At 44.0% G+C, this 26,831-nt stretch overlaps 17 protein-coding genes and 1 non-coding gene across 18 annotated transcripts; 10 read left to right on the top strand and 8 right to left on the bottom strand. All coding sequences in view use genetic code 12, as the record gives it.

Moving 5' to 3' along the window:
- Positions 1-742: 742 nt before the first annotated feature.
- On the top strand, positions 743-2,770 carry LMO1 (Protein with similarity to mammalian ELMO; the record flags this gene model as incomplete). The annotated part of the gene is made up of 1 exon (XM_066157419.1): positions 743-2,770. One exon carries the CDS (start codon positions 743-745, stop codon positions 2,768-2,770), a length of 2,028 nt encoding a protein of 675 aa, XP_066013516.1.
- A 93-nt stretch (positions 2,771-2,863) lies between these two features.
- Positions 2,864-5,716, top strand: DRS1 (nucleolar DEAD-box protein required for synthesis of 60S ribosomal subunit; the record flags this gene model as incomplete). Its single annotated transcript, XM_066157418.1, has 3 exons — positions 2,864-5,023; positions 5,094-5,113; positions 5,281-5,716. 3 exons carry the CDS (start codon positions 2,864-2,866, stop codon positions 5,714-5,716), a joined length of 2,616 nt encoding a protein of 871 aa, XP_066013515.1.
- A 1,002-nt stretch (positions 5,717-6,718) lies between these two features.
- On the top strand, positions 6,719-8,152 carry EGC2_2 (endo-1,4-beta-glucanase; the record flags this gene model as incomplete). Its single annotated transcript, XM_006688664.1, has 1 exon — positions 6,719-8,152. One exon carries the CDS (start codon positions 6,719-6,721, stop codon positions 8,150-8,152), a length of 1,434 nt encoding a protein of 477 aa, XP_006688727.1.
- A 112-nt stretch (positions 8,153-8,264) lies between these two features.
- On the bottom strand, positions 8,265-9,614 carry ISN1 (IMP 5'-nucleotidase; the record flags this gene model as incomplete). The annotated part of the gene is made up of 1 exon (XM_006687644.2): positions 8,265-9,614. One exon carries the CDS (start codon positions 9,612-9,614, stop codon positions 8,265-8,267), a length of 1,350 nt encoding a protein of 449 aa, XP_006687707.1.
- Positions 9,615-9,678: 64 nt separating this feature from the next.
- Positions 9,679-11,902, bottom strand: PSN45_000214 (uncharacterized protein; the record flags this gene model as incomplete). The annotated part of the gene is made up of 2 exons (XM_066157417.1): positions 9,679-10,453; positions 11,133-11,902. The coding sequence occupies 2 exons, from the start codon at positions 11,900-11,902 to the stop codon at positions 9,679-9,681; spliced, it is 1,545 nt and encodes a 514-aa protein (XP_066013514.1).
- A 415-nt stretch (positions 11,903-12,317) lies between these two features.
- PSN45_000213 lies at positions 12,318-12,389 on the bottom strand. Its single transcript has one exon. It is a non-coding gene; the product is annotated as a tRNA-Glu (tRNA).
- Positions 12,390-13,185: 796 nt separating this feature from the next.
- Positions 13,186-14,760, top strand: PNS1 (pH nine-sensitive protein 1; the record flags this gene model as incomplete). The annotated part of the gene is made up of 1 exon (XM_066157416.1): positions 13,186-14,760. One exon carries the CDS (start codon positions 13,186-13,188, stop codon positions 14,758-14,760), a length of 1,575 nt encoding a protein of 524 aa, XP_066013513.1.
- A 99-nt stretch (positions 14,761-14,859) lies between these two features.
- Positions 14,860-15,741, top strand: vps29 (Vacuolar protein sorting-associated protein 29; the record flags this gene model as incomplete). The annotated part of the gene is made up of 1 exon (XM_066157415.1): positions 14,860-15,741. One exon carries the CDS (start codon positions 14,860-14,862, stop codon positions 15,739-15,741), a length of 882 nt encoding a protein of 293 aa, XP_066013512.1.
- Positions 15,742-15,760: 19 nt separating this feature from the next.
- CDC36 (transcriptional regulator) lies at positions 15,761-16,369 on the bottom strand (the record flags this gene model as incomplete). The annotated part of the gene is made up of 1 exon (XM_006687640.2): positions 15,761-16,369. The coding sequence occupies one exon, from the start codon at positions 16,367-16,369 to the stop codon at positions 15,761-15,763; it is 609 nt and encodes a 202-aa protein (XP_006687703.1).
- Positions 16,370-16,629: 260 nt separating this feature from the next.
- On the top strand, positions 16,630-17,256 carry FAP7 (factor activating pos9; the record flags this gene model as incomplete). The annotated part of the gene is made up of 1 exon (XM_006687639.1): positions 16,630-17,256. The coding sequence occupies one exon, from the start codon at positions 16,630-16,632 to the stop codon at positions 17,254-17,256; it is 627 nt and encodes a 208-aa protein (XP_006687702.1).
- A 41-nt stretch (positions 17,257-17,297) lies between these two features.
- HMX1 (heme oxygenase) lies at positions 17,298-18,161 on the bottom strand (the record flags this gene model as incomplete). The annotated part of the gene is made up of 1 exon (XM_006688660.1): positions 17,298-18,161. The coding sequence occupies one exon, from the start codon at positions 18,159-18,161 to the stop codon at positions 17,298-17,300; it is 864 nt and encodes a 287-aa protein (XP_006688723.1).
- Positions 18,162-18,380: 219 nt separating this feature from the next.
- On the bottom strand, positions 18,381-20,099 carry GNP1 (amino acid transporter; the record flags this gene model as incomplete). The annotated part of the gene is made up of 1 exon (XM_006687637.2): positions 18,381-20,099. The coding sequence occupies one exon, from the start codon at positions 20,097-20,099 to the stop codon at positions 18,381-18,383; it is 1,719 nt and encodes a 572-aa protein (XP_006687700.1).
- Positions 20,100-20,960: 861 nt separating this feature from the next.
- On the top strand, positions 20,961-21,488 carry PSN45_000206 (Msf1-domain-containing protein; the record flags this gene model as incomplete). The annotated part of the gene is made up of 1 exon (XM_006687636.2): positions 20,961-21,488. The coding sequence occupies one exon, from the start codon at positions 20,961-20,963 to the stop codon at positions 21,486-21,488; it is 528 nt and encodes a 175-aa protein (XP_006687699.1).
- Positions 21,489-21,762: 274 nt separating this feature from the next.
- Positions 21,763-23,000, top strand: PSN45_000205 (uncharacterized protein; the record flags this gene model as incomplete). The annotated part of the gene is made up of 2 exons (XM_006688658.2): positions 21,763-22,429; positions 22,627-23,000. The coding sequence occupies 2 exons, from the start codon at positions 21,763-21,765 to the stop codon at positions 22,998-23,000; spliced, it is 1,041 nt and encodes a 346-aa protein (XP_006688721.2).
- Positions 23,001-23,047: 47 nt separating this feature from the next.
- Positions 23,048-23,803, bottom strand: COQ9 (Ubiquinone biosynthesis protein coq9, mitochondrial; the record flags this gene model as incomplete). Its single annotated transcript, XM_006687634.2, has 1 exon — positions 23,048-23,803. The coding sequence occupies one exon, from the start codon at positions 23,801-23,803 to the stop codon at positions 23,048-23,050; it is 756 nt and encodes a 251-aa protein (XP_006687697.2).
- A 76-nt stretch (positions 23,804-23,879) lies between these two features.
- On the top strand, positions 23,880-24,725 carry PSN45_000203 (uncharacterized protein; the record flags this gene model as incomplete). The annotated part of the gene is made up of 2 exons (XM_006687633.1): positions 23,880-23,885; positions 23,934-24,725. 2 exons carry the CDS (start codon positions 23,880-23,882, stop codon positions 24,723-24,725), a joined length of 798 nt encoding a protein of 265 aa, XP_006687696.1.
- Positions 24,726-24,734: 9 nt separating this feature from the next.
- PSN45_000202 (uncharacterized protein) lies at positions 24,735-25,712 on the bottom strand (the record flags this gene model as incomplete). The annotated part of the gene is made up of 1 exon (XM_006687632.2): positions 24,735-25,712. One exon carries the CDS (start codon positions 25,710-25,712, stop codon positions 24,735-24,737), a length of 978 nt encoding a protein of 325 aa, XP_006687695.1.
- Positions 25,713-26,170: 458 nt separating this feature from the next.
- PSN45_000201 (uncharacterized protein) lies at positions 26,171-26,791 on the top strand (the record flags this gene model as incomplete). Its single annotated transcript, XM_006687631.1, has 1 exon — positions 26,171-26,791. One exon carries the CDS (start codon positions 26,171-26,173, stop codon positions 26,789-26,791), a length of 621 nt encoding a protein of 206 aa, XP_006687694.1.
- Positions 26,792-26,831: the final 40 nt, after the last annotated feature.

Raw genomic sequence — 26,831 nt, 5'->3', positions numbered from 1 at the left:
AAAAGGTTGAATTGGCCGTGATTGGGTCTTTTTCACCTAGTATATTTGTACAACTAGCTTCGAATTACCCTCTGAAAAAATCCTCAGATCTATGGCGGGTCGTGCGCGCTTGCTGCTTGCCAACGGCCTCCGCTCGCTTATACTCGCCTACAAATGTTATTCAAGGGTACTTAGAAGTATGCTGTGGGTGTGACATTGGCTACAATTCTGAACGTCTCTACTTATAGGATGTCCTTCAGTTACTACATTGTTGAACTAATTTAAACATTGTGGAAAGGTGAAAATTGTGAAAATTGTGAAAATTACAAGTTTCTTCAATTATAGGAGCGAGGATGCTGAAAAAATACTGAAGTTAAATAAGGTTTCTGTGCTTGATCTGCATTACAAGTCCCGGTGTGCAAGGCAACCGAGTGCATATATTAATATGACGCCAAGGTACTAACATTTGGGTGGAATTAGTTTATCGATGAAATTAAAAAATTCTTCGTTATATAAACCCAAATTGCTCGTTTCCAACCAAAATTTAGTAGAACTAATTACCCATTTTGAGTAAAAATTGATTTGGAAACCTCACCATTTGACGAACATTCTTGGTGCACGTTATTTTTTCTTTCCTACAACCACATTGTTTTCACCTAAAGCTTGGAACCAAAGGCTGGCAATTGTATACGTCTGGACGTGTAAGTAAATATTCAATTGATAATAGAGCCATACATTAAAGCCTATTTTATAACCTGCAACCATGGCAGAATCTTCAAGATCAATCAATCACAAACTCAATGAGATCTTGAGTAAAAATAATATCTCCAAATCGAAGCTCGATACCCCCACCATCTTGAACTATGCCAATGTGCTCAAGTCGAATATTTTAGGCAAAGATAAGCAGGAAAAAGTCAACCTGATAGTGGTGTTGGCCAAACTCATGGATTGTATCGTGAGTGGTGAAGCTTCCAACGAGTTTACTAAAGTGCTTGACCACACTCTCTTCACAACCTTGTTCTCCATCGTCAGCTCCAACATGTCCACCGAGACATACAAGGCAATTTTGAAGATAGCAGTGGTGTTGATATCAGGATCGATTTTTCAACTGAAGGACGACTCCATCGATAAGTACTTGCCATTGTACGAGACGTTGATAGAATACCTCGATGTGATAGATATCATGACCCAGAAGTTGTACCTCCACGACAGCAAAATAACCTATAACACCATCAAGTTGGTCAATGACTTGATTCTCAAAGCTTTGAAGTTTCAGTATAGTGGGATTATTACTTTAGCAGGAAGATTGAAGCATGTCACTTTATTCAGTACCATTGGTAACTTGATTGATACCGACGACAAGTCAATTTTGGACGCCATCTCCAACTTGAAGATAAGCTACGCCAAGTTGAACGACTACTTAAATGACACCAAGTTCGACTTGTCGATAAAGTCCCACCAAATTATGTTGAATAATTTATTTCTCTACTTGGAAATCAGCTTGAACGAGTTTGGGACGCCTGCTAAACCAGAAGAGTATATCAAGGCTGGTTTCACCGAGAACCCTCGAAAATTCATCGTCGATAATGCTACAATCTTATTGGCAATGGACTTGAAAATCTTCTTGAAAGATCCAAATATGACCTTCAAGAAAAAGTTTCATGAGGAATTGATGATGAGTGATCACAACAGAACATTTCCAATGTACTTATTTATAGAGAAGGCAACATACTTGTGGATCGATGTGTTTAGCCATAAGGAAAAGTACCCCCGGATATACGATAATATCTTGAGTTGGGAATTAATGATGTACTACACCATGAACTCGTGTCTCACCTTATGGCAAGAGACGAAGGCCCAATTGACCAACGACGAGGATGTTAGCAGAATTATGGGATTGATAAAGGACAATGTTTATCTCATTGAGGAGAACTTAACCAATCATTTGAGTACCAAGACGATTGAGGAATGTCTTGACTTGACCTTGAATGAGACTAACGTCGAACTTAGAAGACACCAGATTGACCGTATAAAGGGTTCATTTTCCGATGTGTGGGATGCAAGATTCACAGAATTCAATAAGCAGTTGGCTTTTGAAGTTATGGAATTTGTGTGTGAACAAAGAGTTATTCAGCTATTGAAGGGCTCTTGGGTATTCACCGACCTGCATGGTGAGAGTTTGATGAAGAACTCGTATTCATCTTCGCCAAAGAAGGCAGCAAACGGTTCTGTTATGGCTGCTAAATACTATTTCATTCTCTTGTCTCCAAACAGACAATATTTATACTACAAAGAGTTCACTGAAAAGTCTCTTCAAAAACCTTCTTTTGAAGAAATGGAGCAGCAGCTGATCAAGTTGACGGACATCACCGACCTAAGATCTCAGAAAGTTGGTGATCATGTGGGAGAAGAAGATAAGAAGAAACATAGTATGTTGATCTCTGTCAAAGGTACCATTTCGTATGAGAAAATTACCTTGATAGGGGCCAACAACAAGAAATTGTTGAGCTTCTACACTGATACACAAGTCAACAAGTATGTGTGGTTAGATGGTTTGAAGATGTTAAAGGGAATAATCAAGCCCGGACAATTGTCCAGTGACACTGAAAAGCAGTTAGATGCTTTGGTGGATATAAGAAGAAACACCCAATTAATGAATTTGGAAGACGTCAAACTGGTCAACCAAGTCACTTTTAGGGAAACAAGTGGTCTGTCATCAGATGACGAAGATTATTACGACATCAATGAGTTAACAACCGTCGCTACTGATAAGTACTATTATGCTGTATAGATTATTTATTACTTAATCCGCGAGAAAAAATTGAGAAGAGCATCCCATCGCACTATAACAGAAAAAAATTATAGGTCAAGTGGTTTGAGAGAAATGGTGAAACAGAAGAACACTAGTCAGCGTAAGGGAGCGGCCAAAACCAAACCCACTAAACCTACCAAAACCATTCCTGCTAAATCTGTCGATTTTGTAGGTACCATTGACAGTGAGCTGGAAGACAATGTGCCTGATTTAGAAGAATCATCAAGCGATGAGGAATCTAAAGATAACGAAGATGACAACGATTTGAACCCAAACTTTAACTTTGGCTTCGATGATGACACAAGTACTAAGTTCACCGGTTGGGACTTCGATTTGGAGAAGAGCGACGACGTGGAGGTGAAGAAAAATGTTGACTTGGATAAAATCTTAAAGCAGAAAGGTGGTTTGACAAACTTAGTTGGAATCGATGAAGAAGAGGAAGACGAAGAGGAAGAAGAAGATGACATAGTCGGATATGATGCCCAAGAAGCTAACAGTGCTTTGGAGGAAGAAGATGACGAGTTGGCTTTAGATGGGTTCGGAATGGGAGCCGAGGAAGAAGAAGAAGAGAACTCTAATTACGAAGATGATGAAGAAGAAAGTCCAGAACTCCAAGAACAACCCGAAGAGGTAGAAATGAAAGACACGGGCTCCGATGTCGAAGAAGAAGAAAAAGACACAGAAGAAGCTATGTCCGCTTTCTACGAGAACGGAAGTAAAACAGAGAAAGGACCAACTCATGATAAGTTTCTGTCTTTACAGTTGTCTAGACCGGTTTTGAAAGGACTAGCTCAGTTGGGATACGTAAAGCCATCTCCTATTCAGTCTGCTTCTATTCCTCTTGCTTTAATGGGAAAAGATATTGTTGCTGGTGCTGTGACGGGGTCCGGAAAGACCGCCGCATACATGATTCCAATCATAGAAAGATTATTATATAAGCCCAGCAAGGTGGCTTCTACAAGAGTCATAGTTATAACTCCTACCAGAGAATTGTCTATTCAAGTTGGTGATGTAGGTAAGAAAATTGCCCATTTCATCCCAAGTATATCGTTTGGGTTAGCAGTTGGTGGTTTGAACTTGAGACAACAAGAACAGCAATTGAAGTCGAGACCCGATGTGGTCATTGCCACCCCCGGTAGATTAATTGACCATATCAGAAACTCACCATCCTTTTCTATCGATTCTTTGGAAATCTTAGTTATTGACGAAGCCGATAGAATGTTGGAAGAGGGTTTCCAAGCCGAATTAACTGAGATTTTATCGTTGATTCCAAAACATAAGAGACAAACCTTGTTGTTCTCTGCCACCATGAACACCAAGATCCAAGACTTGATCCAATTGTCGTTGCAGAAACCCATAAGAATCATGATTGATCCACCCAAAGCTGCTTCGAATAACTTGGTGCAAGAGTTCATAAGAATAAGAAAGAGAGAGCATCTTAAACCAGCACTTCTTTATCAAATATTGAGAGACTTGAGTAAGATTTCCATGAGCAGAATTGTGGTGTTTGTTGCCAGAAAGGAAACTGCTCATAACTTGAGAATTGTATTGGGTTTGTTGGGATTGAAGGTTTCAGAATTGCATGGATCGTTAACGCAAGAGCAGAGATTGGAAAATGTTTCCAATTTCAAGAACTTGGTGGTCCCTATATTAATCTGTACCGATTTGGCAGCCAGAGGGTTGGATATTCCTAAGATTGAACTTGTGATAAACTTTGACATGCCCAAGTCTTACGAGATTTATCTTCATAGAGTTGGTAGAACTGCCAGAGCAGGTAGAGATGGTATCTCCATAACGTTTGTTGGAGAAAGCTCGCAAGATCGGTCGATTGTCAAGAACTCGATCAAGGCAATCACCGAGAATCCTGGTAATGGAAAGGCAATTTCCAGATCTGCTGACTGGAAACAGGTTGAAGAGTTAAACAAGATCATCGAGAGTAAGGAGGATATCATCGAAGAAGTTAAGGAGGAAGAGAAACTGGCCAAAGAAATCATACAGGCTGAAATGGAATTGAATAAAGCCAGCAATATATTAAAGCACAAGAGTGAAATTCAATCCAGACCTAGAAGAACCTGGTTTCAATCACTGGAAGAGAAGAATCCCACCAGTGCGATGCACCAGTTGACTAAACACGGCAAGAAGGTCAACCATAATAAAAGAAAGGTCATTGAGGAGAGGAAAGACATATCCAGACCTTACAAAAAGACTAAGGCTGATCGTATGAATAAGGATGTCAAAAAGTCTAATAAGAAGAGAAGATGAAAAATAGGCACAAATAAATAATTAGCGCGACAATAAACAGTCTCACAAACAGTCATTCTTGTAAGCATAAACAAGTGATCTGTCAATTAGATAATGTTTCTGAACGGATACACCAGATTGTTTGCCAGTAGTACCGATACAACTAGTCCCACTAAGCTATTGTTCCAAATCGTCCTACTCCAATCATTTTATTACTTGACTGCATTCATCATATTCTATCTTATAAGTTCACTTAATGGCTATGATTTCAAATTGGACTTCATTTTCCTGTGGGAGTTGATTTCCCTGGAAAATGCCATGGGATTGATTCTCTTTGCCATGTGGTTGTTTGATTCATTGTTATGTGTCTTGTTTGTTACCATAATTGTGGGCAGATCCAAGTTGGCATGGGACTTTGCGTTGACAGTACACATAATAAATCTTATAGTGGTATGGCTTTACACCGGTAAATTTCCCACATCCACCTTGTGGTGGTGTTTACAGATCCTCAGTGCCGTGGTGTTGGTCACGTTGTCTACCTACTCTACCCGATGGAAAGAGTTACGTACCACATTTTTCGATAACATGCTAGACTCCACACAAACTCAGCCCACTTTGGTGCAAGAAGAAGGCAGCTCGATTGAATTGCAAGACTTGAACCATTCTAAGGAGGCCAATGTCTAAGTGAAAACCATATCCATTTAAATTCATATCCATTTAAAATTATAGAAGCTACTTGCGACCCATAGTGTACGGTGGAATCATTTGATTCTAAAATATAAACATTATTAACATAGAAAAGCTTAAACGCTTGGATTTTCCTCGTGCTGGGTTGACTGGCTTGTGATGGGAAAGTTGGAGAATGACGTTGTGATCTTGGTCAAGTAGCTTCCGAAGACCTTCCACCTGTTTCAGGGAACGTAAAGAATACACCACCAATTCCACTAGTTTCACATAGCAGTATACAATACAGTACTTCCAGTCGATGCTGTTCATTGCAATTGGGTGGAAGAAACCATCATGGATGATAATGATCATCTGAGATAACTGGAACACATTCAATCACTTGGCTAGATGGATCCATGCTTCGGTGGGTGTATGGGGAAATATACGTCTCTCTCGGCACCGCTTGAGACCAGCTGCTGCAGCACGGTCCATCAGCCCCAACCCTACCCCAAGTGGTCGACTGAGAGTGATCCTGTGTAGACGGCGGCAAATTCAGGTACATCCCAAAAAGGTAAGAGTTCCGTTAACACCCTGGTGTGCGGGCGCGGGCTAAAAATTGTGGGGGTGCCTGGGGTCGACGTGGAATGTTCCCACCTCGGAAAGATCTGCACCCGATGCCCCCACGATCTCTCCATTTGAAATATTCGGCTCCCCATCTGTATTGGGGGTAATGCTCCACTTCCGTGTTTACCTCCTGAATCATGTCAGGGTCTAGAGTTTCAAGCTTTCAAGTCATAAGGCTTATGATCTTGTCCGACTTCACTTCAATTGCCAAATCAATTGACCCAGCTACTTTATTCCGATCTTTTCTCCATAATTGCTAAGATTTCGAACCAAGTTTAGTTCACGATATTTAAAGCGAATGGTGGGGTTTCTGGGCATTCTATCTTTCCTATAAAAATTGCGGGAAACTATAAATATTCCCTAGATCTCCTGCTCGCATTTAGCTGCAAAACACAAATGGCAGGATTCTTAAAAGTTAAAGGCACTAAAATCGTCGATGAGAACGACCACCCGGTTGTCCTCAAAGGATCAGCCACCGGAGGTCATATGAACATGGAGAATTTTATTACCGGATATCCTGGTCATGAGACGGAACATAAACAAGTCATCAAAAGTAAGATTGGCCAGGAAAAGTTTGACTTTTTCTTCGACAAATTCTACGACTACTTCTGGACCGAGTCGGATGCCATTCTCTTCAAAAACTTGGGCTTCAATTGCTTGAGAATTCCTTTTAACTATCGGCATTTCTTAGATGATGAAGGTGACTTGTTTGAAGTGAAGCAAAAAGGGTTTGAAAGAATGGACAAGATCGTCGACACCTGTGCCAAACACGGAATCTATACCATTTTGGATTTACATGCCACCCCAGGTGGACAGAACCAGGATTGGCACGCAGACTCCAAAATTCACTTTGCCATGTTCTGGGAATTCAAGGTGTTCCAAGACGCGATGGTCAATTTGTGGGGAAAAATCGCAGAATACTATAAGGACAACAAATGGGTGGCAGGTTACAACCCCTTGAACGAGCCCGCGGTGTCGGACCACTCCAAGTTGATCAAATTTTACGAAAGAGTTGACAAAGCCATCAGGGCTGTCGACCCTAACCACCTTTTGTTCTTGGATGGAAATACCTATGCGATGGACTTTAGACAATTCCCCGATGAGCCCTTGAAAAATGCTGTTTACGCCATTCACGACTACACTACGTTCGGATTCCCCAACTTGGAAGGAACCGAGTATCAAGGTACAAGTGAGCAAAAGACTAAGATCAAGCTGCAATATGAGCGTAAGATTGAGTTCATGAAGTCTCGGAATGTCCCTGTGTGGAATGGAGAATTTGGTCCCGTCTACGCCAGTGAAGTCAGAGGGGATAAAGACCCTCACACCATTAACAAGGCGAGATACAATGTTTTGAAGGATCAATTGGCTGTCTACAAGACGGGAGATCCCTCTGGGGATGGGTCTCCTATCAGCTGGTCCATTTGGGTTTATAAGGATATTGGCTATCAGGGCCTTACATACGTTTCTCCCAAGTCCAAGTGGTATCAATTGTTTGGAGAGTTCTTCTTGAAGAAGAAGAAGTTGGGTTTGGACAGATGGGGAAATAATATTGACCCCGAGTTTGCCAAATTGTATGCGGATTTAGAAGCACACATGAAGAAGAATATTCCTGAAAAACACCACAAGGCTATTTACCCTCATCAGTGGACCATCAATGACTACCTTTACCGGGTCAGCAAGGATATGTTGTTTTCTCAGTATGCTCAACACGAGTTTGCCGAATTGTTTGTGGGGTTGGATTTCGACGAGTTAGACGAATTGGCAGCTTCTTTCAAATTGGAAAACTGTTTGCAGAGAGATGAGTTGAACCAGATCTTGAGAGAGTATTAGGTATTAAATATACAATAATTACTAAATTATCACCACCAAAGGTGTCTGTATGACGTACTTCACCAACTACTCTAATTCCAGCATCTCTGTATGACCCACTTCACTAACACTGCTAACTCTTTAAATACGCGAGCAAGTCATCCAAAATATCCACCGTCTCTTGCGGACTGGCTATCCAAGCTGTACAAGCACTCAACCGAGCCTTGAAGTCATTGGCCCCTAAACTGGCAAACTGGTCCCCCACATGCAAAGTCTCACTCTTCAAAATAGGACACACATCCAACCACTCATCTCTACAGAGATAGCTTTGAAGAGATTCCACTCCCAATGCTTTATCTCCAATATCTACCCAGACATCAGAACCCCCATTAAAAGCACACACCTTTATGTCTGAGGCCAACTCGAGTAAAAGCTCTGTTAACTTTCCAGAGCACGAAAGAGAGATTTCTTCCAAATGCTCTCTCAAAATTTTGAACCCATTGACGGGAATAATACCAATGGAACGTTCCTTTCGAACAATCGAGGTCTTGGACTCGTCATCCAAACTAAACTTTTTCCGGATGTTGATCATGTGTCGATGGATATTCTCCATCATGTACTCAATATGGTCTTTGTTCCAGTTAAGCATCAATGGTAAGAACCAGTCTTCACCATCGATAAACCTGAAGGTTTGAAGCTCATGGGAGTATCGAAACAAGTAGTTGGATTCTCCTCCCATTACCAAGAGGTTCTGACGCTGCTGAATCGACAAGGTGGATTCGTTCATGGCATCTACCAACCCTTTGAGTCTCGAATAGTACTGACTTGATCCCTGTTGTCCAGGATATCCAGCAGCCGTCACCACGCCAATGAAGAAGCCCGCATGAAGTAGTTCGATGAGCCGAGCCACCACCGGGTCATCTTTCATCAACGACTTCCCATCATCGTATAAAGTAACATCCCCATCAAAAGTGATCAACTTCAAATGTTTGATGGTATCGTCTTTATAGATATCGGCCAATGCCATTATCTGTGCCGTGTTCAACACGTTCCTGATATCATTGAAACTGGGGCTGACAAATCGTCTCCTACTTATACCTCTTCTTCTGTCTTCAGCCAAAAACGCTCGAGGTAAGGGAAGGGGTGTGAAGAAAGTACCTACTGAAGGAACCAATTTACGTAGACGGGGTACGGGTCCATTGGCTTGAGACCGATTGCCAAGCTCGATTGTATTGGTTATCAACAGCTCCACGTCTTCAAACACCTCGTAGTACCGTTTCTGGCATTCCTTCGAAATCTCAAACTCTTTGGATTTCATAAACTCCTCATAATCTTGGACATCTCCGAACGAGCTGCCGTGGAAAAAGTTCTCAACGTCTGAGTGTAACACGAACGGCACCGCTAAGAGGGCCTTAATCCACTCAATGAACTCATCTCTTCGATGGCTCTTTAATGAATACTCAACTCTGTATCTGCTTGTCATGGAATTACTACAGACTTTTCGCACGCTTCTGAATTTCATTGATATTAAATATACAGTCATTAACTTACAATCCGCTCTGGGCTCTTCTTCTGTCTCTTTCTTCAGAAATAGACAACTTGATACCCTTACCCTTTGGCAAAGATACGTATGGCTTACCGGCCTCGGTACCAATGACAAAGACGTTGGACAATCTGGTGACGAAAGTGTTTTCCAAAGAATCCTTGATGTGAACCAAGTCGAATCCTCCTTCATGTCTTTCTCTGTGGACAATTACACCCACTCTACCCAAGTTACGACCACCAGTAACCATGACCAATCTGCCGGTGTCAAACTTGATGAAGTCGGTGATTTTTCCGGTTTCCAAGTCGATCTTAACGGTATCGTTGGCCTTGATGGCTGGGTCTGGGTATCTGATGGTTCTACCGTCGTGGGTGACGGCGTATGGAATACCTCTCTTACCCAATTGGACCTTCTTAACCTTACCCAACTTGTAAGATGCTTCTTCGTTGGTGATTCTGTGAACAGCAAATCTACCCTTGGTGTCATAGATCAATCTGAAGTTTTCGTTGGTGGCTTCCAAAGAAATGACATCCATGAACCCAGCTGGGAAGGTGGCGTCAGTTCTAACCTTACCGTCGACCTTGACGTGTTGTTGCATCAAGATGGCCTTGGTTTCTCTACCATTTAAGGCATACTTCAATCTGTTTCTTAAAAACACAACCAAAGGTAACGATTCTCTCAACTTGTGGGGTCCGGCAGATGGTCTTGGAGCGTAGGTTCCAGACAATTTGTCCAACATCCAGTGGGATGGGGCGGCTAATCTTTTCAAGTGTTTCTTTCTAGACGAGGGTTAGTAATTTACTCTGGTGTTAACTGGGTGAACTTTGACCAAATTAGAGTAGGAAACACTCCGTTTCTTTATTCGACTAGAGAGACAAAGGAAGCGTCCAAATAAAGAAATTGGTGATGGAATCTCTCCTACTCTAATCAATCAATCATGACAAGGCTCCCTAGTCCAAGCAACCACAGAGTGATGCTGGTGTACCAAACGCTCACCAAGCCGTGAAATCACGACTCGGGCATTTGGGTTTAAGGTGCTCATGAAATAGTTCACGTCAGTTTAAATAGTATTTAAACATACGGGCCTCTTGCCATTTTGTTAATTGATTATAGTAGTAGTTGAAGAAGTTTTTTTTTCACTAGTCGCATCTTTAAAGCAGCTACCAGTGTGGACATGGCCAAAATTCCCTCGCGGTCACAGGCGCTTCCCCACTAGGGGCTAGGGCGCGCGCCCTGGGTGGAGAAGATAACATCTATGGCTGCAAGAGAGGAGAGTGGAGTACGCCGATCGTCAAAGTCTGAAAAATGGTCACTATTACTTTGAAAATGGAACTCGGACTTTTCAAGACTTTTCAAGTGTGGAAACCACCAATACGCTACACCGAATCATCTCTACTGAATATATTTTCCCCAAACACCTTAAATTAACTAAAAACAAACCACTGTCCAAGTTAAAACACGGTTCCCTTGGGATCCTCAAACTTGTTGGAGTGCAAAGCTGATGAGTTCAACTCCTTAATATCATTTTCATTGGTATCAATTCTCTTTTTGTTGGCGAGCGAGTCTCTAGAATAGTTGACCAATTCTTCATCGGTCATCACTTTTACCCAATCAATGTTCAAATTAAATGGCCCGTACTGCTTGTCCAAAAGACCAATGCCAATGGTTTTGACCTCCAGCTTATTGATCTCACACCCATCCTGGATAACTCCCCAGTTCGTCATAACAAAGTCATCGAGAGGTATCACCACTGTTTCCCAGCTACCTGGAGTGTTCAAAAACAACCGATGCTGAAACAAGTCCGTCACAAGCGGAGTGTTGGCCTGGATGTTTACCAAGTACTTTCTCTTATCACCATTGACTCTCAATACCAATGCATGATATTGGCTCCAGTCCCAGTAGCTATTACCACTGAGCCAACTTTCCTTTTGATCCTTGGTCCTGAACATCGCATATCCTGACCGAGTGATGTCGGGGCTATCCTTGGGTAAGTCCAAGTTCAAGTAGCCACTGAAGTGACCGCACTTCATTTGGTTATTGTACGCGAAGTGAGCAGTTGAGTAACCTCCAATCTCTTGATCGCTTCTGGTCATGATGTTCTCCAACAGAAGCTGAGGATTATGCTTGAAATCCAAGATAGTGTCGGCGGTCTTGACCCCCGTCGCAGGTTTGGTCATGTTGAAGATCCGTGAAAATGTCGAGTTTAATCCCAAACTTCTCAATGACATTGTTCAATTAAAGCTGACTACCTAAGGGGATTCGCAGAGGTTTTTATACATCGCGCAACCCACAAACCTACACAAAATCCTTGATGCACTCCACCCTTACGGTTGTCAGGTAATTTTTCAATTCTATTGTGATGAAAGGTTGCCAGTGGTGGAGAACACCTCATGGTATGAACTTGAGCATCCCCACACAAATGCGTCACAATTGGCATCTGAAACCCCGTTGTCATACGGGGTAACCTTACATTAACCAACCAGGATCCAGGCTTCAAATCGGGCCCAACTCCGTGGTTGTAAATAGGAGAACATAGGGTCTTTATCTTGGGAATTTCTCAATTGGGTTCGTCATTGGTGGCACAAAGTGTGGGGTTATGCAATGATAGGGCAAAAAATAAGTGGAGTTGACACAAAAAAAAAATTCCGATGCCGGGAGTCGAACCCGGGTCTGCTGTGTGAAAGACAACCGTGCTAGCCGTTACACTACATCGGAGCAGTATAGAGTTTTCCCCGGGTAGTTTACCGAAACCGACGTACATTTGATGAAGTTATTGGGTCAGAACTTCTGGCAGTTTTAGATCTTGCATGGTTGCAGATAGTGTTAGGTGTCTGCACTGATTAAATTGTTTTGATGGCCCTCGGGTTTTTGTGCTGGTGCGTTTTGCGAAAATTACAAATGGTTGCAAATTGATTTAGTTTCAGTGAGTATATTGAAGGGTTAAGAAGGTTGATAGTGATGCGCCCGACAAGGAGAGCGTAGATACCACAACAGGTCCAGTGACTGGGCTATCCCGACCAGTCTTTCTGTAAAAGGAATTGGGTTATAAAGCATCAGTCTCAATTGACAGTTCAACGCTAAGTATTCTTTTTGCAATTCTATTACTAATACACTAGCCCTATTCATGCACTGCCAATGGCCAACTACCATTGAATCGTTAGTACAAACATTTAATACAGTATATCACATGCATATGGCCCATTCCAAGCCTTCGTCAGGTGCGTAGAAGATTCCCAGCATTTTCAGCATTTTGCGGTGGCTTAGGCCTTAACCCTCCTAAGCCACCAGATCCCAAAGAACCCTAAAGCACCCAAAATCAACCCAGAAGTCCCCACTCCGCTGTCTTTAAGTCTTCCAAAACTCAATTAACAAGCGCATATCTTGCTTAACACACAAACATCTTTGGCACCGTCTGATAACTTTGTGTTTGTAAAACAATGTAATTAGCAATCCAGCCGCACCAAATTTCACATCACTAAAATTGTTCCTGTCAACTTATACTTACCCAAAGATGAGTTACAACAACGAAAACTATAATCCGCCAAATTACCCAACCACGGTTCCTGTTCAACAACAAGGGTATCCTCAGCAACAGGGATACAACCAGGATCAGACACAGAATAACTACGACTACGAAAACAACTATGATGAGAAGCCTGAAAGTAACCAGAATTTCGATGAGGCATTCAAAGTCACCAAGCCTCGGTTCAATGACTGGCCCTTTACCATATTCTTCCTCTTGGTGGTTGCAGGGTTTATTGGAGTTGGAGGCATCACCTTGAACGCATTAAGGGAAACGTTTGACTTTCAAGGAACATCCATCTACAACTCTGGTAACAAATTCTCGTTGAACACGAACACAATTATTTTGTTTGCATTTATCATAGCGTTGTCGCTTGTGTTGTCAACACTCATCATCGTATACGCACGAATGGCACCCAGGGTGTTCATTATCAGTGGACTTATTTTGAACGTGGTGTTGGGATTGGCTACTGCCATCTACTATTTTGCAGTCAAATACTATTCTGCAGCCATTGTGTTTTTGGTTTTCACGTGTATCTCTGCCTTTTGTTACTGGAGTGCTCGTAGTAGGATTCCCTTTAGTGCCACTGTCTTGACCATCACCATCGATGTGATGAAACGATACCCTTCTACGTTGGTGACATCTTTTATTGGAATTATAGTTAGTTCGTCATTTAGTGTGTTGTTTTCGGTGGTAATTGTGGGATGTTATGTCAAGTTCGACCCCAACTCTCAAAACGAAGGCTGTTCTGTCGGAGGCGGGAGCTGCTCCCAAGCCAAGTTGATAGGGATATTGGTGTTTGTATTTTTCGCAGGATACTATATTTCCGAAGTGATCAGAAACATCATTCATGTGGTGATTGCCGGGGTTTACGGAACATGGTACTACTTGGCAGGGTCAGACCGAGGTGCACCACGGTTTCCAGCGCTTGGTGCGTTGAAGAGGGCTCTCACTTACTGTTTTGGCTCCATTTGCTTTGGATCGTTGATTGTTTCGGTGATCCAGTTGATCCGGGCTGGGGTCCAGATCTTGAAACTGGACGCTTTTGGTAGTGGAAACAACTGTGCTGGATGTGCGTTTTTGGTGTTGGACTTTATCATTGGATTTGTGGAATGGGCCGTCAAGTACTTCAACCAATATGCCTATTGCTACGTGGCGTTGTACGGCAAGTCGTACATCAAGTCGGCCAAAGACACGTTTGACTTATTGAGATTCAAGGGCATGGATGCGTTGATCAATGATTGTTTCATTGGCACCTCATTGAATTTATATGCTTTATTCGTGGGGTACGTGGTGGCGTTGTTATCATATCTCTATTTGAAGTATACGGCGCCGGAGTATAACTCGAGTGGCACCTACTATGCGCCGGTGGTGGCGTTTTCATTTTTGATTTCAGGTCAAATCACTCGGGTGGCCTTGGTGGTGATCGAGTCCGGGGTATCTACATTTTTTGTGGCATTGGCCAAGGACCCTGAGGTGTTCCAGATGACCAATAGACAAAGGTTCGATGAGATTTTCCAGAACTACCCGCAAGTGCTCCAGAAAATCACCTCGGACCATTAGGTATAGGTATTTTGTGTTCTCTGTATTATCAACGACGATTTCCAGCACTTCGCATTTTCCGATAACACTCTTGTTACACCAATTGAATCAGCAATAGTGATGCTCACATTAGCTATTGGTGATTTGTATATCCCGGACAGGGCGATCGAAATACCCGCCAAGTTCCGTAAACTATTGGCACCAAACCCCCAATCGATTCCTTCCAATAATAAGATTTCACAGGTGTTATGTTTGGGGAACGTCACCAGTTCGTTGGAGACCCTTCAATTCTTACACAACTTATCGCCTTCTTTCCACCTTGTGAGGGGGGAGTTTGACGACACGAATATTTTGTCCCAACAATTGAACCAGCTTACTGGGTCAGATGAAGTCAGTGATGTCCCCAACTATAAGATTACAATACATGACAATTTGAGGATTGGGTTCACTAATGGATACCTGGTAATTCCTAAAAATGATCCGTTGAGTTTGCTGGCATTGGCCAGGGAGTTAGATGTGGACATATTGATCTGGGGCGGCACCCATAAGGTGGAAGCGTATATTCTTGATGGGAAGTTTTTCATAAATCCTGGAAGTGCCACGGGAGCGTTTGGGTTTGATTGGCCCAATGATGAAGAGGACGAGGAGGATGAGGATGAGGAGGATGAGGGAGAAGAAAAGGGAGAGGAGAAGCTCGTCGAGGAAGAAAAGGAAACGGAAGAAGGAAAAACCACAGAAACGAACGAACCCAAAGAAACCAACGAATCGGAAGAAAAAGAAGAAAAGGAATATGAAGAACCAGCATCAACAAAATCAGGCCAGATCCAAAAAGACAGTGATCCCGACTTCACCGCCGAAGATATTGCCCAGGTCGCACACCAAACATCCAACATCCCATCCTTTTGTCTCTTGGAAACCCACACCTCAACTTGCACATTATATATTTATACTTATCTAGGGGAAGAGGTCAAAGTTGATAAAGTTACATATCATAAAGAATAGAGTCATTACTAAAAGAGCCTTATGCTTGGACTGATGAATAGTGCAATACAAACTCCTTTTTAATCTTTTCCCAGTTGTGTGGATCGAAAAAGATGTAAACACCCTTTTCCACATCCTGACTGATCAACACCGGCTCCACATTACTATCTTTTGTTAACCACACCTGAATTTCCTTGTGGTATCTCCAATTCCGAGCCACCAATTCCCTGGCAGCGTACTCTTGGAGCGTGTCTCTTGGTTTCATGTAGAAAATGTAGAATAATGTTTCATCAGAAAACGATTGAATCTTGGAATCACAAGGTCCGGGAGCAGGAATGATATTTTGAGGTTGGATGGATTCGGGTAATGTGAAGTAAGGTTCGACCTCAGACCGCGAGGTTTCCGACCAAGGAGATGCCAAGTTCTTCAAGATTTGCGAGTTGGAACCCAAGTCCAATCCCAATAGGTTCAAATCTTGTCCTATGGAAAAGGTCGTCTTCTCAGGGTTATCCATTTTCACCAATGAAGCCACGCCTTGTAAGCCGTACTTGGCCATGTCATTGTCTAGGACCACTGAGCCGTTGCCATTGCCGTTAGATATCGCGCTAGACGAGGGCGGGGTATTCGCCGTTAGTCCTGGTGGAAGCATTAGTGGTTTAAAATGTGTTGGACAAATTTTGAATGTGTTTCGCACTTGGGCCAGTGACGGTGATAGTGGAGGGAACTGGGATGTGTGTGCGAAGGAACCTCAAATAGAGGAACTCATACTCTCCACAGATGGCATAATACCACAGCTAGTACTCACCAGAACCAATTTGACAACACACACCTGGTCCATACAGTTACCGGTTTCTACACCTATTTAGTACACATTTAGCAGCCTCGCTCATCGCAAAAAATCAAATCCTCATGTCTCGCAGGCAGCTCCCCAACATAATAATCACTGGTACGCCAGGATGTGGCAAGACCTCGCATGCCGAGGCACTCCAGACGCGTCTTGGTAAGCCCTACAAACACTACTCTATCAGCGATTTGGCCAAACTGCGTGGTTTGATTGAAAGTTATGATGAGACCCTCGACACTTCAGTGGTGAAGGAGGATGAGCTATTAGATTCGTTGGAGCCCGAGTTGGAGAGTGGAGCGGTGATAATTGACTGGCACGTGTGTGACATATTTCCCGAGCGGTTGGTTGACTTGGTGGTGGTATTGAGAACTGACAATTCCCATTTGTACGATAGAATGGTTGCCAGAGGCTATAAAGATAATAAGATTCAAGAAAACTTGGATGCGGAGATCATGGAAGTGATTCTTCAGGAAGCACAAGAGTCGTACAACCCCGAAATAGTGGTTGTGTTGACGTCGAACTTGGAGGAGGAGAAATTAGATAATGTGGATAGAATTTCCCAGTGGATCAGCAGCTGGGTGGAAGACCACCCCACCGGAGTGACCAATGAGTTTGAGGGCAGCCAGAGTGATGAGAGTAGCGAAGAATCAGAAGGCGAGTCAGGTGACTCCAGTGACTCCGACGAAAATTAGCCTTGTATTATATTATTTAGAACCCAATCCCAATCATTTATTTAAAACACTATGTGCAATAAGATACGTCTCACGTAATACAACACCGTCAAACACAACACCCCCATAAGTACATAATAACCCTTGGTGATGGCAATATATGACCACTTCTGTTGAATTTTTGTCAAGTTGTGCTTTTCTAATTCAGAAACACACACACTGTTTTGGGCAAAAATGTACTTGGCTTCTTCCACAATATCCTGCTTTTGTTCTTCTGTCAAGGTGTTTCTGGTGAAAAGCTCATAGTCTCTCTTGAAAATAATCCTCAAGAAGTCCTCATCTTCCACGTTGAATGTGTAAAAATTTGTGCCCATTTTGACGATTTCATCGTAACTGTGTCCCGGCACGTGAGGAAAAAGCCCGGTGGCCTTAGAAATTGACGACCTCATAATTCTACCCCCAGCAAATAACGCCAAGTACATAACGTGCATGTATGCCAATAACAAGTATGGCTTTTGTTTGGTGGCTTGCTCGATGTGGTTGGAAAACTTGATTTGTTCGGGCATAATGGGAGTTTCAAATTTTTCTCTAGTGTTGTCATAGTAGAAGAGTAAGTCCTTCTCAGCATTTTCAGTTCTGGCCATCACTGGCTTCCACACTGACCTTAATAAGCGTGTCATGTCGTCGTCATTGCTCTTAGCAAGCTCTCTGTTTATGGATCTTTCAATAGACTGGAAAACATGATAAAACAGTTGTAATCCTTGCCTGTAAATCTTGGGGTCTCGGTAGGCAATGGCCAATTTCAAGGTAACCTGTTTGTCGATTTTATCATGTAATCCTCGAGTTTCAGTATTGATTCTGTTGGCAAGAGCGCCCACATCGTTCTTCAACGGCAAGATTTCTTGTTGTCCAAGTTTTGCTGGCATGACGTATCTTTTGTGATTAAGCAAATGGGAGGGATGGACCGCTTTATAAAGCGGGCCCCTCGATATTTCCGGGGGTTTCTTGGCGTTTTGTGTAACTTTGTCCTGGAGTTATCGGGCGACGCGGTGATTTGCAGAGGCTGCGAAAACGCGGCAACCACTCCGAATACGGAAGCTTCGATGAGCACCCTTTATTGATGTATGTGTATTCGTATGTCATTTCTAAAGAGAGAACATCCACATCACCGCCTTCTTGTACCAGGGGGAGTGGCGGAACCGTTCCTTTTCTTCGTTGCGCTCCAACTCCATGATCTCTTCGTCGTAGATGGTTCTGTCAGCGTTGATGTCGATTTGGTCCAAGGGGATCAAAAACTGCCAGTTCCAAGTCCAGATCTTATGGCCAAAGTAGAACACCACCATGAACACGACACCCAAATAGTTTTGGAAAAACGCGTTGACATCGGGCTTGCCATCTCCACCAATGGGGAACAAGGCCACCCAGAACTGGGCCACCAAGATAAGTGCATTAATGACAATGGAAGAGTACGAGCCAATCACACCGGTGGGCGAAACGTACCCCAACGAACTGAGAGAAATGCCCTGGAGCTTCAAGGCCTTTCTGAATCTGATCTGGCACACGCAAATAGCCGGCCATACAAACACAAACGACAAGGCACTGATCGACAACAACCAGGTGAACACGGCGTCTTGGTCGGAGTAGGTGGCGATGAATGAGAAGAATGATGCAATGACAGTCACCACCCAGCCGCGGAACGGGCGGCCGGCCTTGTCGACGTAGTCAAAATATTTTGGGGCCAATCCCTGTTTAGCCAACGACAACAACAACCGAGGTGATGAGTACATGGCACTAGTGGCCACGCTGGTGACGCTGACAAGAATAACCGAGTTGATGACGTGCGATAAGACGTGGGTGTATGTTTGTGCCGCAATCACAAATGGCGATGCGTTGGTTTGAGCTCCACCCGAGCCCATCAACTGGTCAGAAGTGTATGGTACCAACAACCCCACAAATACCAAGGACCCCAAGAAGAACACGGTGATACGGAAGAATACCAACCGACACGCGGACGACATGGCCTTACGGGGGTTGGCCTGGTCGGCGATACTCAAGGAAATAAACTCGGTTCCTCCCAAGGAGAACGCAGATGCCACAAACACCGAGCATAAACCCTTGAAATTGGTGTAAGCACCGGGGTGACGCCAGTACTTGCCACCGACAAATCCGTGGGAGGTTCCACCCAAGTCTACCACCAACCCAAAGATAATAAACCCGGTCAACATCACCAATTTGGTTGAGTTCATGATGAATTCGGCCTCCGCGTAGCCCTTGGCACCTGCCAAATTGATCAAAATCACCACCGTCAAAAAGATCGCCACAAACACGTCCGAGTTGATGTCAGTCCAGTACTTGACGGTCATCGACGCCGTCACCAACTCCAATGATACCACCGACATCCATTGGATCATATAGTTCCAGCCCAACGCGAACGCAGCACTGTCATCAATGAACTTCGAGTAGTAGCTCTGAAATCCCCCCTGGAGGTTACTGTAGGCCACCGACAACTCTCCGGCCGAGTAGATGGTGGGAATGAGCATCAAATACCCAACGATGGCGTATGCCACTAATAGGAACAACGGGCCCGCATTTCGCAACTTCTCCCCAGACGCTACCAACAACCCCGTACCCAACCCGGTACTTAGGGCCATCAAGTTAAGGTGCCTTTTGGAGATAGGTTTGGGGGGAGGCACGTCACCCGGCTCAGCTCTCTGGAACGAGTATTTAAAACTTTGCCAACGGCTCATCGAAGAATCGGCTGATGAGTGGCCTGTTTTCAGGTCGAAGCTGACGGCAAGGGTATCATCGTTACTGGAAAGGTAGGTGGGTCCCGTTTTGTTTTCTTTTGTTTGGGTGGGTTCCATGATGGCCAAGTGTGGAAAAAGCTGGGGGGAGTGGATGTTTCTATATAAAAGCTTTTGTCATGGAAGTCGGGTACATAACTGCATATATTGGTTTGCGGCAATGTTGTGTGCAGGGGCGCCATCGCTCAGGGAGAAGTTACTAGCGAGTGCCGGTGCCGGGGAACATCAGGTGCCGGAGCGCCTGGCACTTTAGTGGGTGTCTGGGTCATTTACCTATAATATTGGCAGTACGTTTAAGACGGTGAATGCCTTGTAGGGATGTTGTGTAGTTAGGTAAAGGGTTCAGAAATCCACCTGTGAAAAAAAACGGCGTTTGTGCAACTAGGTGAGGGGACGCTACCCGTTGAGTGCACAGCACTGCCACTACTTGAGCTATTGGTTGGAGATAATTGTGGGCTTACTGAGAAGTTGGGAACCCAGGTAATGGGAGTGCTCACGGCTGGAAAACTGGACCAAGCCGGTTCAGGACCTGCACCCGCAGAGCGCGAGGGCCTGCGCGCGCAAGCTTGGGGAAACAGACGGCGGGAACTTGGATGGCATTTCAAGTTCGCGCTCACGTGAACGGTGTCGGCCGGGTGGGCCAATTGTTCGCACCACCAGCTCCGTCTCCCGTTTGCCCCGTTCGTGTCCCCCAGTGCGCGCCGTGGCCTGAAAATTCTCCATGCTTCACCACTTTTCTTCCCTGTGTTTTATCATCTGCAGTCACTTGGTTTGAACGTCTGCTGAACTAACCCACACTTCCTGGTATCTATTAGGAACCCGTTCTTACCGAAGCCCACTCCCCGTCTGCCTCCCACCCCGCGTGCCATTTCCTCACCAGTTGCTTTCTTTGCCCAATAGCTTGCTCGCAAAAATAATCGTATGGTGCAAATCTACAAGAACGAACACATCTATCCCCACGACTTCAAGACCGTCAGCTTGGCGTACTTGAACCGGTATCCAAACCCTTATGCCAAACATGTGTTGAGTATCGACACCTTGGACACCCATGTCGATAACAATGGTAATTTGGTGATTACTAAGTTGATGGTCAAAACTGGTCCTTTGCCCATGTTCATCAAGCCGTTTTTGGGATCCAATTTGAACAGCTGGATCCTCGAGAAAACCATCATCAACCCTCAGACCAAGAGGTTGATGACATATTCTGCCAACATTGATCACAGGAAATTCATCAAGGTGGAAGAGTTCTTGTACTACTCGGAAATCGATGAATATTCCACCCAATTAAAAAGCAAGGTCAAGTTTCTGTCCAACCTCATTGGATTTAAGCAGAGAATCGAAGATTGGAGCAAGCACCGGTTTGCTTCAAACATTGAAAAGTCCCGTCATGGGTTGACGTTTGTGATGAACGAGTTGAAGAAGCAGAAGGTGTACTGGTACGAGAAGTAGAGATGGCAATACCTGTTGTTCTACTGGTGGACTCTTGAATCAATAACATCTCTATGCCATATCACTCTATTTATTATGACTTATGAATACCTGTAAATATGCAATACATGCGCTTACTAGCTGTGCATTCACTATCCGCGCATTTCTAAATCCCTAAACCACTTGGTTCCTAGATCATTATTTGCATTACTCCTACAGTTCTGACCCCTGCCAGTGATACACTCTTCTCCCGACTACTATCCCTACGCCTGCTTCTATCCCTTCATCCAGAAAAATGGCTGACCCTAAGATCCATTCTCCCAAAAAGAGAACCCCCTCAAAATCCGAGACGGATAAGAGAAGAACTCCTTCCTTCTCCAACACATCGTCGCCGTGGTTCAGGCGAAACTCCTTCTTGTCGCCCGCCATGATTCACAGCGAAAACATCTCCGTTTATGAATGCCCCAACTATTACAGCGATAGTTCTACCTATAACATTATTTCCTTGAAAGAATGCCAGGGGTTCATTTTCAACCAGGACCTCTTTGCATCTCCGTACCAGCAGCAGCGGACATTGATAAGCGAGCGCAAGCTCAGAGCCATGAGCCACTCGTTCCACAAGTCCCGCTCCAACTCGAGTTCTCATTCCCGCTCCAACTCCATGTCGGGGCCAACGGGAACTCAGCGCCGCCACACGTCCTACCACGGCCACAAGCCGGTGTTTGCGACCGCCATTATCGACAACTCCGCCATAGAAGACGATGACGAGGACGTCTCCAATTCCAGCGTTCGAGAAGCTTTCAACCAGTTTGAAAACACCACGGTAGATATCGAATTGGACACTCAGGACGAGGACATCGACGGCCTCGCGGTTGAGGATGCTGACGACGTGGACGTGCTTGTGGGAGAGGGAACGGGTGGCATGTACAAGGTGCACGTGACAGAGATTGTAGTGAATGATAGTGACGACATTTTTCCCGTCAGGCAATAGCCCTAGCTGTGTTGATCTTATGTTGATACCCATGGTTCAATCCCGCTTATCTCTGTTGCTGCTCATATCGTTCATTCTCATATACTCAATTCACATATAGTTCATTTTCATTTAGTTCATTTTCATATAGTTCATTTTCATATAGTTCATCTACTTCTCATTTACAAGTTCGCAAAATTTTCCAGTGGATAATGGCTGATAACGATCAAATAGAGAAGATATCTTTGGAATTTACTCAGGCCCAGACCCTGCTCAGCGAGTTGATTGGTGCCAGACAGCAGCTTGAAACCCAGTTCCAGGAAAACAAAATTGTTCTCCAGGAATTTGACCATTTGAATGAAGACTCCAAAATATATAAATTGACAGGCCCAGTGTTAATGCCACAAGATTTCCTGGAAGCAAAGATGAACGTCAACAAGAGAATCGAATTCATCAAAGGCGAAATCGAAAGAGCCGAATCCAAGATCAAGGAACAAGAAACGGTCATGGAAACCGCCAGAAACCTGTTGGTTGCCATAAGAACCAAAATGGCCTCTGCTTAATTATTACTATTTCACCATGTACATTAATCCGAATATATACAGTCTATCTATCCCCGACTCACCTGGGACTTGACCAAGTTGAAGGCGGAAATGGCGTTGAAAAATGCCCATTGCTCTATGTTCTCGTAGGCTTCTCCCAAATGGTCGATATTCTTCACCTTATCCTCCACAAATTTCTTGGTGTTGACAAAGTCGGCACTCTTGTCCTGCACCATGTAGAGCTCGGATGATACATACACCATTGAAAGACTAAGCCTTTTGGCGTACCAGGCAAAGTCTATCGATGCGTCTCCCGCGTGGAACGCTATATCATCTCCCAAATTGTACAATTCTTCCAATGAAAAGCTCATATTGTAAGGTACCAACAACTGCGAGATGCCGCCCAGTAACTTGTCGATAATGGGGATGTTGTACGATAACCTTTTGTTGATCAAAAACGAAGCTCTTTCATACTCATCGGTGATGGAGTGGAGCTGGCTGTCAGGAGAGTTAACCTCACTATCCAACGCTTGTCTCTGAGTTTTCAACCAGTGGACCATCAATTGGAGTTCTGTGGAGTGGCCGCTGAAGCTAGCTGTCAAGATGGAGCGAATGGAGTCCGGGTACTGCATTTGTTTTATGGCTTCACTGATGCATTGGTCGCTGAAGCCAAATTGGGGAATGTACTCCAAAGACTTGGTCAAGAGCTTGTTTTCGAGTTTGGTGGGATCCACAATCAAGTTTGAGGCTGGGTGGTCATAAGCGTGGTACCTGCGGACGCTTTGGAGGCCTCTGCTCCAAAATCTATTGGACATTCTGAACATGGAGAGTGGGTTCGGTGAGCTGATTTTGCCAGTCGCGAAAACCTATTTCTAGTGGCAAGTACTTTAACCTTTATCAATGCTTGTATGTAAATGACTTGAATCGACACCATTGACCGTACTAACAGTATAGATCAAACCATGGACAGATACACAGACGCCTCGCCACTTTTTAGAGGATGAAGCCGACAACGAGACTCCTAATTTGATTCCTCACTTGTCCATCGAGTATGCGGGAACTAGTGCCACCACTTTAATTATATGTCCACAAACCGTCAAGGTAATTACTGAAACCATTGGCGGCACCAAATGTGGAGAGATTTTCATTAAGTACCCCGAGATTCCAAAGATCGTGAGTGATTCGGTGGAAGATGAGTATGATGAAGATGAGCAGCTCTACTCTGCCATTATGGAGAAGTCTTTGAAGGATAAGTTCACCGAATTTACCATCCCTATTTTGGTGCACCAGAACCTGTTGACTGTAGTAGTACCACATCAGACCAATGCCGTTGCGATTAACGCATTGTCGGACAAATTGGTGGAGTTTTTCAGTTCCAAAATCACCAATTGGATAACCTTAGCACCATGCCAATTGAATAACAACCAGACTTTGAATAAATTCAGTATAGGCTCGGAAAGTGAGTTGGTAAATTCGATTCCCACAGTCCAGCCTCCACATTTCATCACTGGTATTGGTGCTTCTGTGACGTCGACTTTGGCTTTGACTGAAGGTGTTAGACTTGTTTCACTAATTCTCAATGCCGAAGGACAACCAGGATACGAGAAAATCGACCCCGACTCGATTATCGATGCTAGCCATGTGGTGGCAGAACTTATAGGGCTCGAAAGGGATGCGTTCATAAAGAGGGTGAGTTTGTCGGTCAGAAAATTCAACAGCTACTCTACTTCAGGCATGTACATATAAATAACAAAACTAGGTGGAATTAGCCGAGTTTCTCATGGATAAAAAGCAGTTCCAAAGCACCGAGATCGAAGAACTGAACGGTACCTGGAAGTTTCGAGGTACTATCAAGAAGTTCACAAATTGCACGGGGAACCAGACAGAATAGTTAATCATAAGTGTCTTTAAGTATATTTTGCTCAATTTCTCCTTGGTGCCTTCCCAGGTCCCACTCTCTAAAACCATGGTTCCATATGTGAAGAAACAAAACAACGAGATCGGCGAATAGCAGAACTGGTCGGTAAGGACTTTTCTCAACACCTCGATGAACTTTGGATCTTTAGCATAGATTTGTAGAAATTTGTACCACCAACACTGGGCAAACGCCATCACAAACCCCCAAACCATAAATCCAGCAAGGCGATTGAACAGGTAGTACGTCAATTGTTCCATCGATGTCGGCCTATTCCCATTCGTATTCATGTCTGGATAATATGGTCGCATCGAAAATCCATCGTCTCCGGTGCTAATGACAGATTCGTTGTCCTGTTGGACATAATCTATGAACCGCTCCACTTCCTGATCTTCAGTGATGGCACTTGAGCTGAGATTATCATCTTCGTCGGTATAAGGCTCAAAAATGGTTCCGGCCAGTATATCATTCGAGTTGAACGAGAGCATATGATTATGTGCATAGTCAACCTTGAAAGAAATCAACGGCTCAGCAGGTCGGTAGCCCAATATCGACTGGGCAAGTGTTTCTGAGATTCCAAACAACACGAGGTTCGTCACGATGATTGTAATCAACGAGTTTTTCATGTATAAGGCAGTATATTTTGTAGTTAGTTTGAGGAGGAAGAATCCTAGCACACTCATAATGACAAAGTTTATAAGAGGTACATTGTAGATGCGGATGGCGTTAAGAAGCTTGGTGAATATGCTTTTGGAGTCGTCACTGAGACGCGGAGATGCTATTTGACCTTCAAGGTCGTCTTGTAGCCGAATTGGCATTAGTTTAGTGAGGATAATGATGTAGTGATTTCTTATCAAAGTGCGAAAATGTGAGAGCATTTGGGTGCGATGAGAATTTGAGTATGACTATAAAGAAAATCAAGGTATTAAGACAGAGAGTGCTAGGTAGCGTATGTGGCGGAGGTAATCATTCCTACTGGAAAGTGTGTTAGTGTTTTTGTGGCTCTATTTAGCTTCGGTGGAACATGATTGGTGAAAAATGGTGTTTTAAAGGATTTTTACCCAAATAAAAACATAAGCACTGTGGCATTCATCAGCGACTCCACCCATGTATCACTTCCCACCATCTGGTCCTTCCCCAGTCTCGGAACCACATTTTTTGCAGCCCACCATTAGGACGAAATGATGCACACACGACCGCGCGCCGGTCGCTCCAATCAAAAAGTGAGAAATGGAAATTACTATGAAAAAGCTTTACTTCAAGTGCACAACAGACAATGTCGTATAACAAGCAATACGAACCCGTGAGAGCGGATCCCCCTCAAGCCGACTATGAAGTCATCGATGTCGACCCCCACTTCAACCGGGTCGTCAAATATTTCAGACCCTCAGACTATGCTGTTTGGGGAGCAACAGCAGCAGCTTTTCCAATATCTTTACAACTTTGGGAAAGATTCGAACCAAGTGCTGGTGCGTTCAAGGCTCCACAGAAAGTTCCCGGCGGAGCTTTGAGAGCCGCCACCTTATTGGGAGTTGTGGGTGGATTCTATTTATCGTATGTCAGATCTTCCAAGAGATTCTTGGGATGGGAAGAAAACGCCAGAGAGGTTAAGAAGGATAGATACGAGATCAAGAAGCTCTTGTCACAAGAAAAATTGCCATACCATGAAAACGAATCAGTGTTGGATGACAGATTAAAAGATATTGCCAACAGAAACTCCCAGTATTCATTTGCTACTATGGCCATTTTGCCATGGTTTAACTTTGTGTACCACCCTTACCATGGTGTGAACATCCAGAAGTACTACGAGACTAGACCGGGTGAAGAAGAGTGGGGATTCACCAATTTGAAGCCATACGAAGACATAAAGGCTAAATACACTAAGACCATAGAGTAAGCTCTGGGATCTTGGACTCCGACCGTCGGATATAACAGGA

This window comes from Yamadazyma tenuis, chromosome 1 (assembly GCF_029203305.1).
Source record: "Yamadazyma tenuis chromosome 1, complete sequence".
Lineage (NCBI taxonomy): Eukaryota > Fungi > Ascomycota > Pichiomycetes > Serinales > Debaryomycetaceae > Yamadazyma > Yamadazyma tenuis.
The sequence above is the reverse complement of the archived record's forward strand: the minus strand, read 5'-3'. Positions and strand labels throughout refer to the sequence as shown.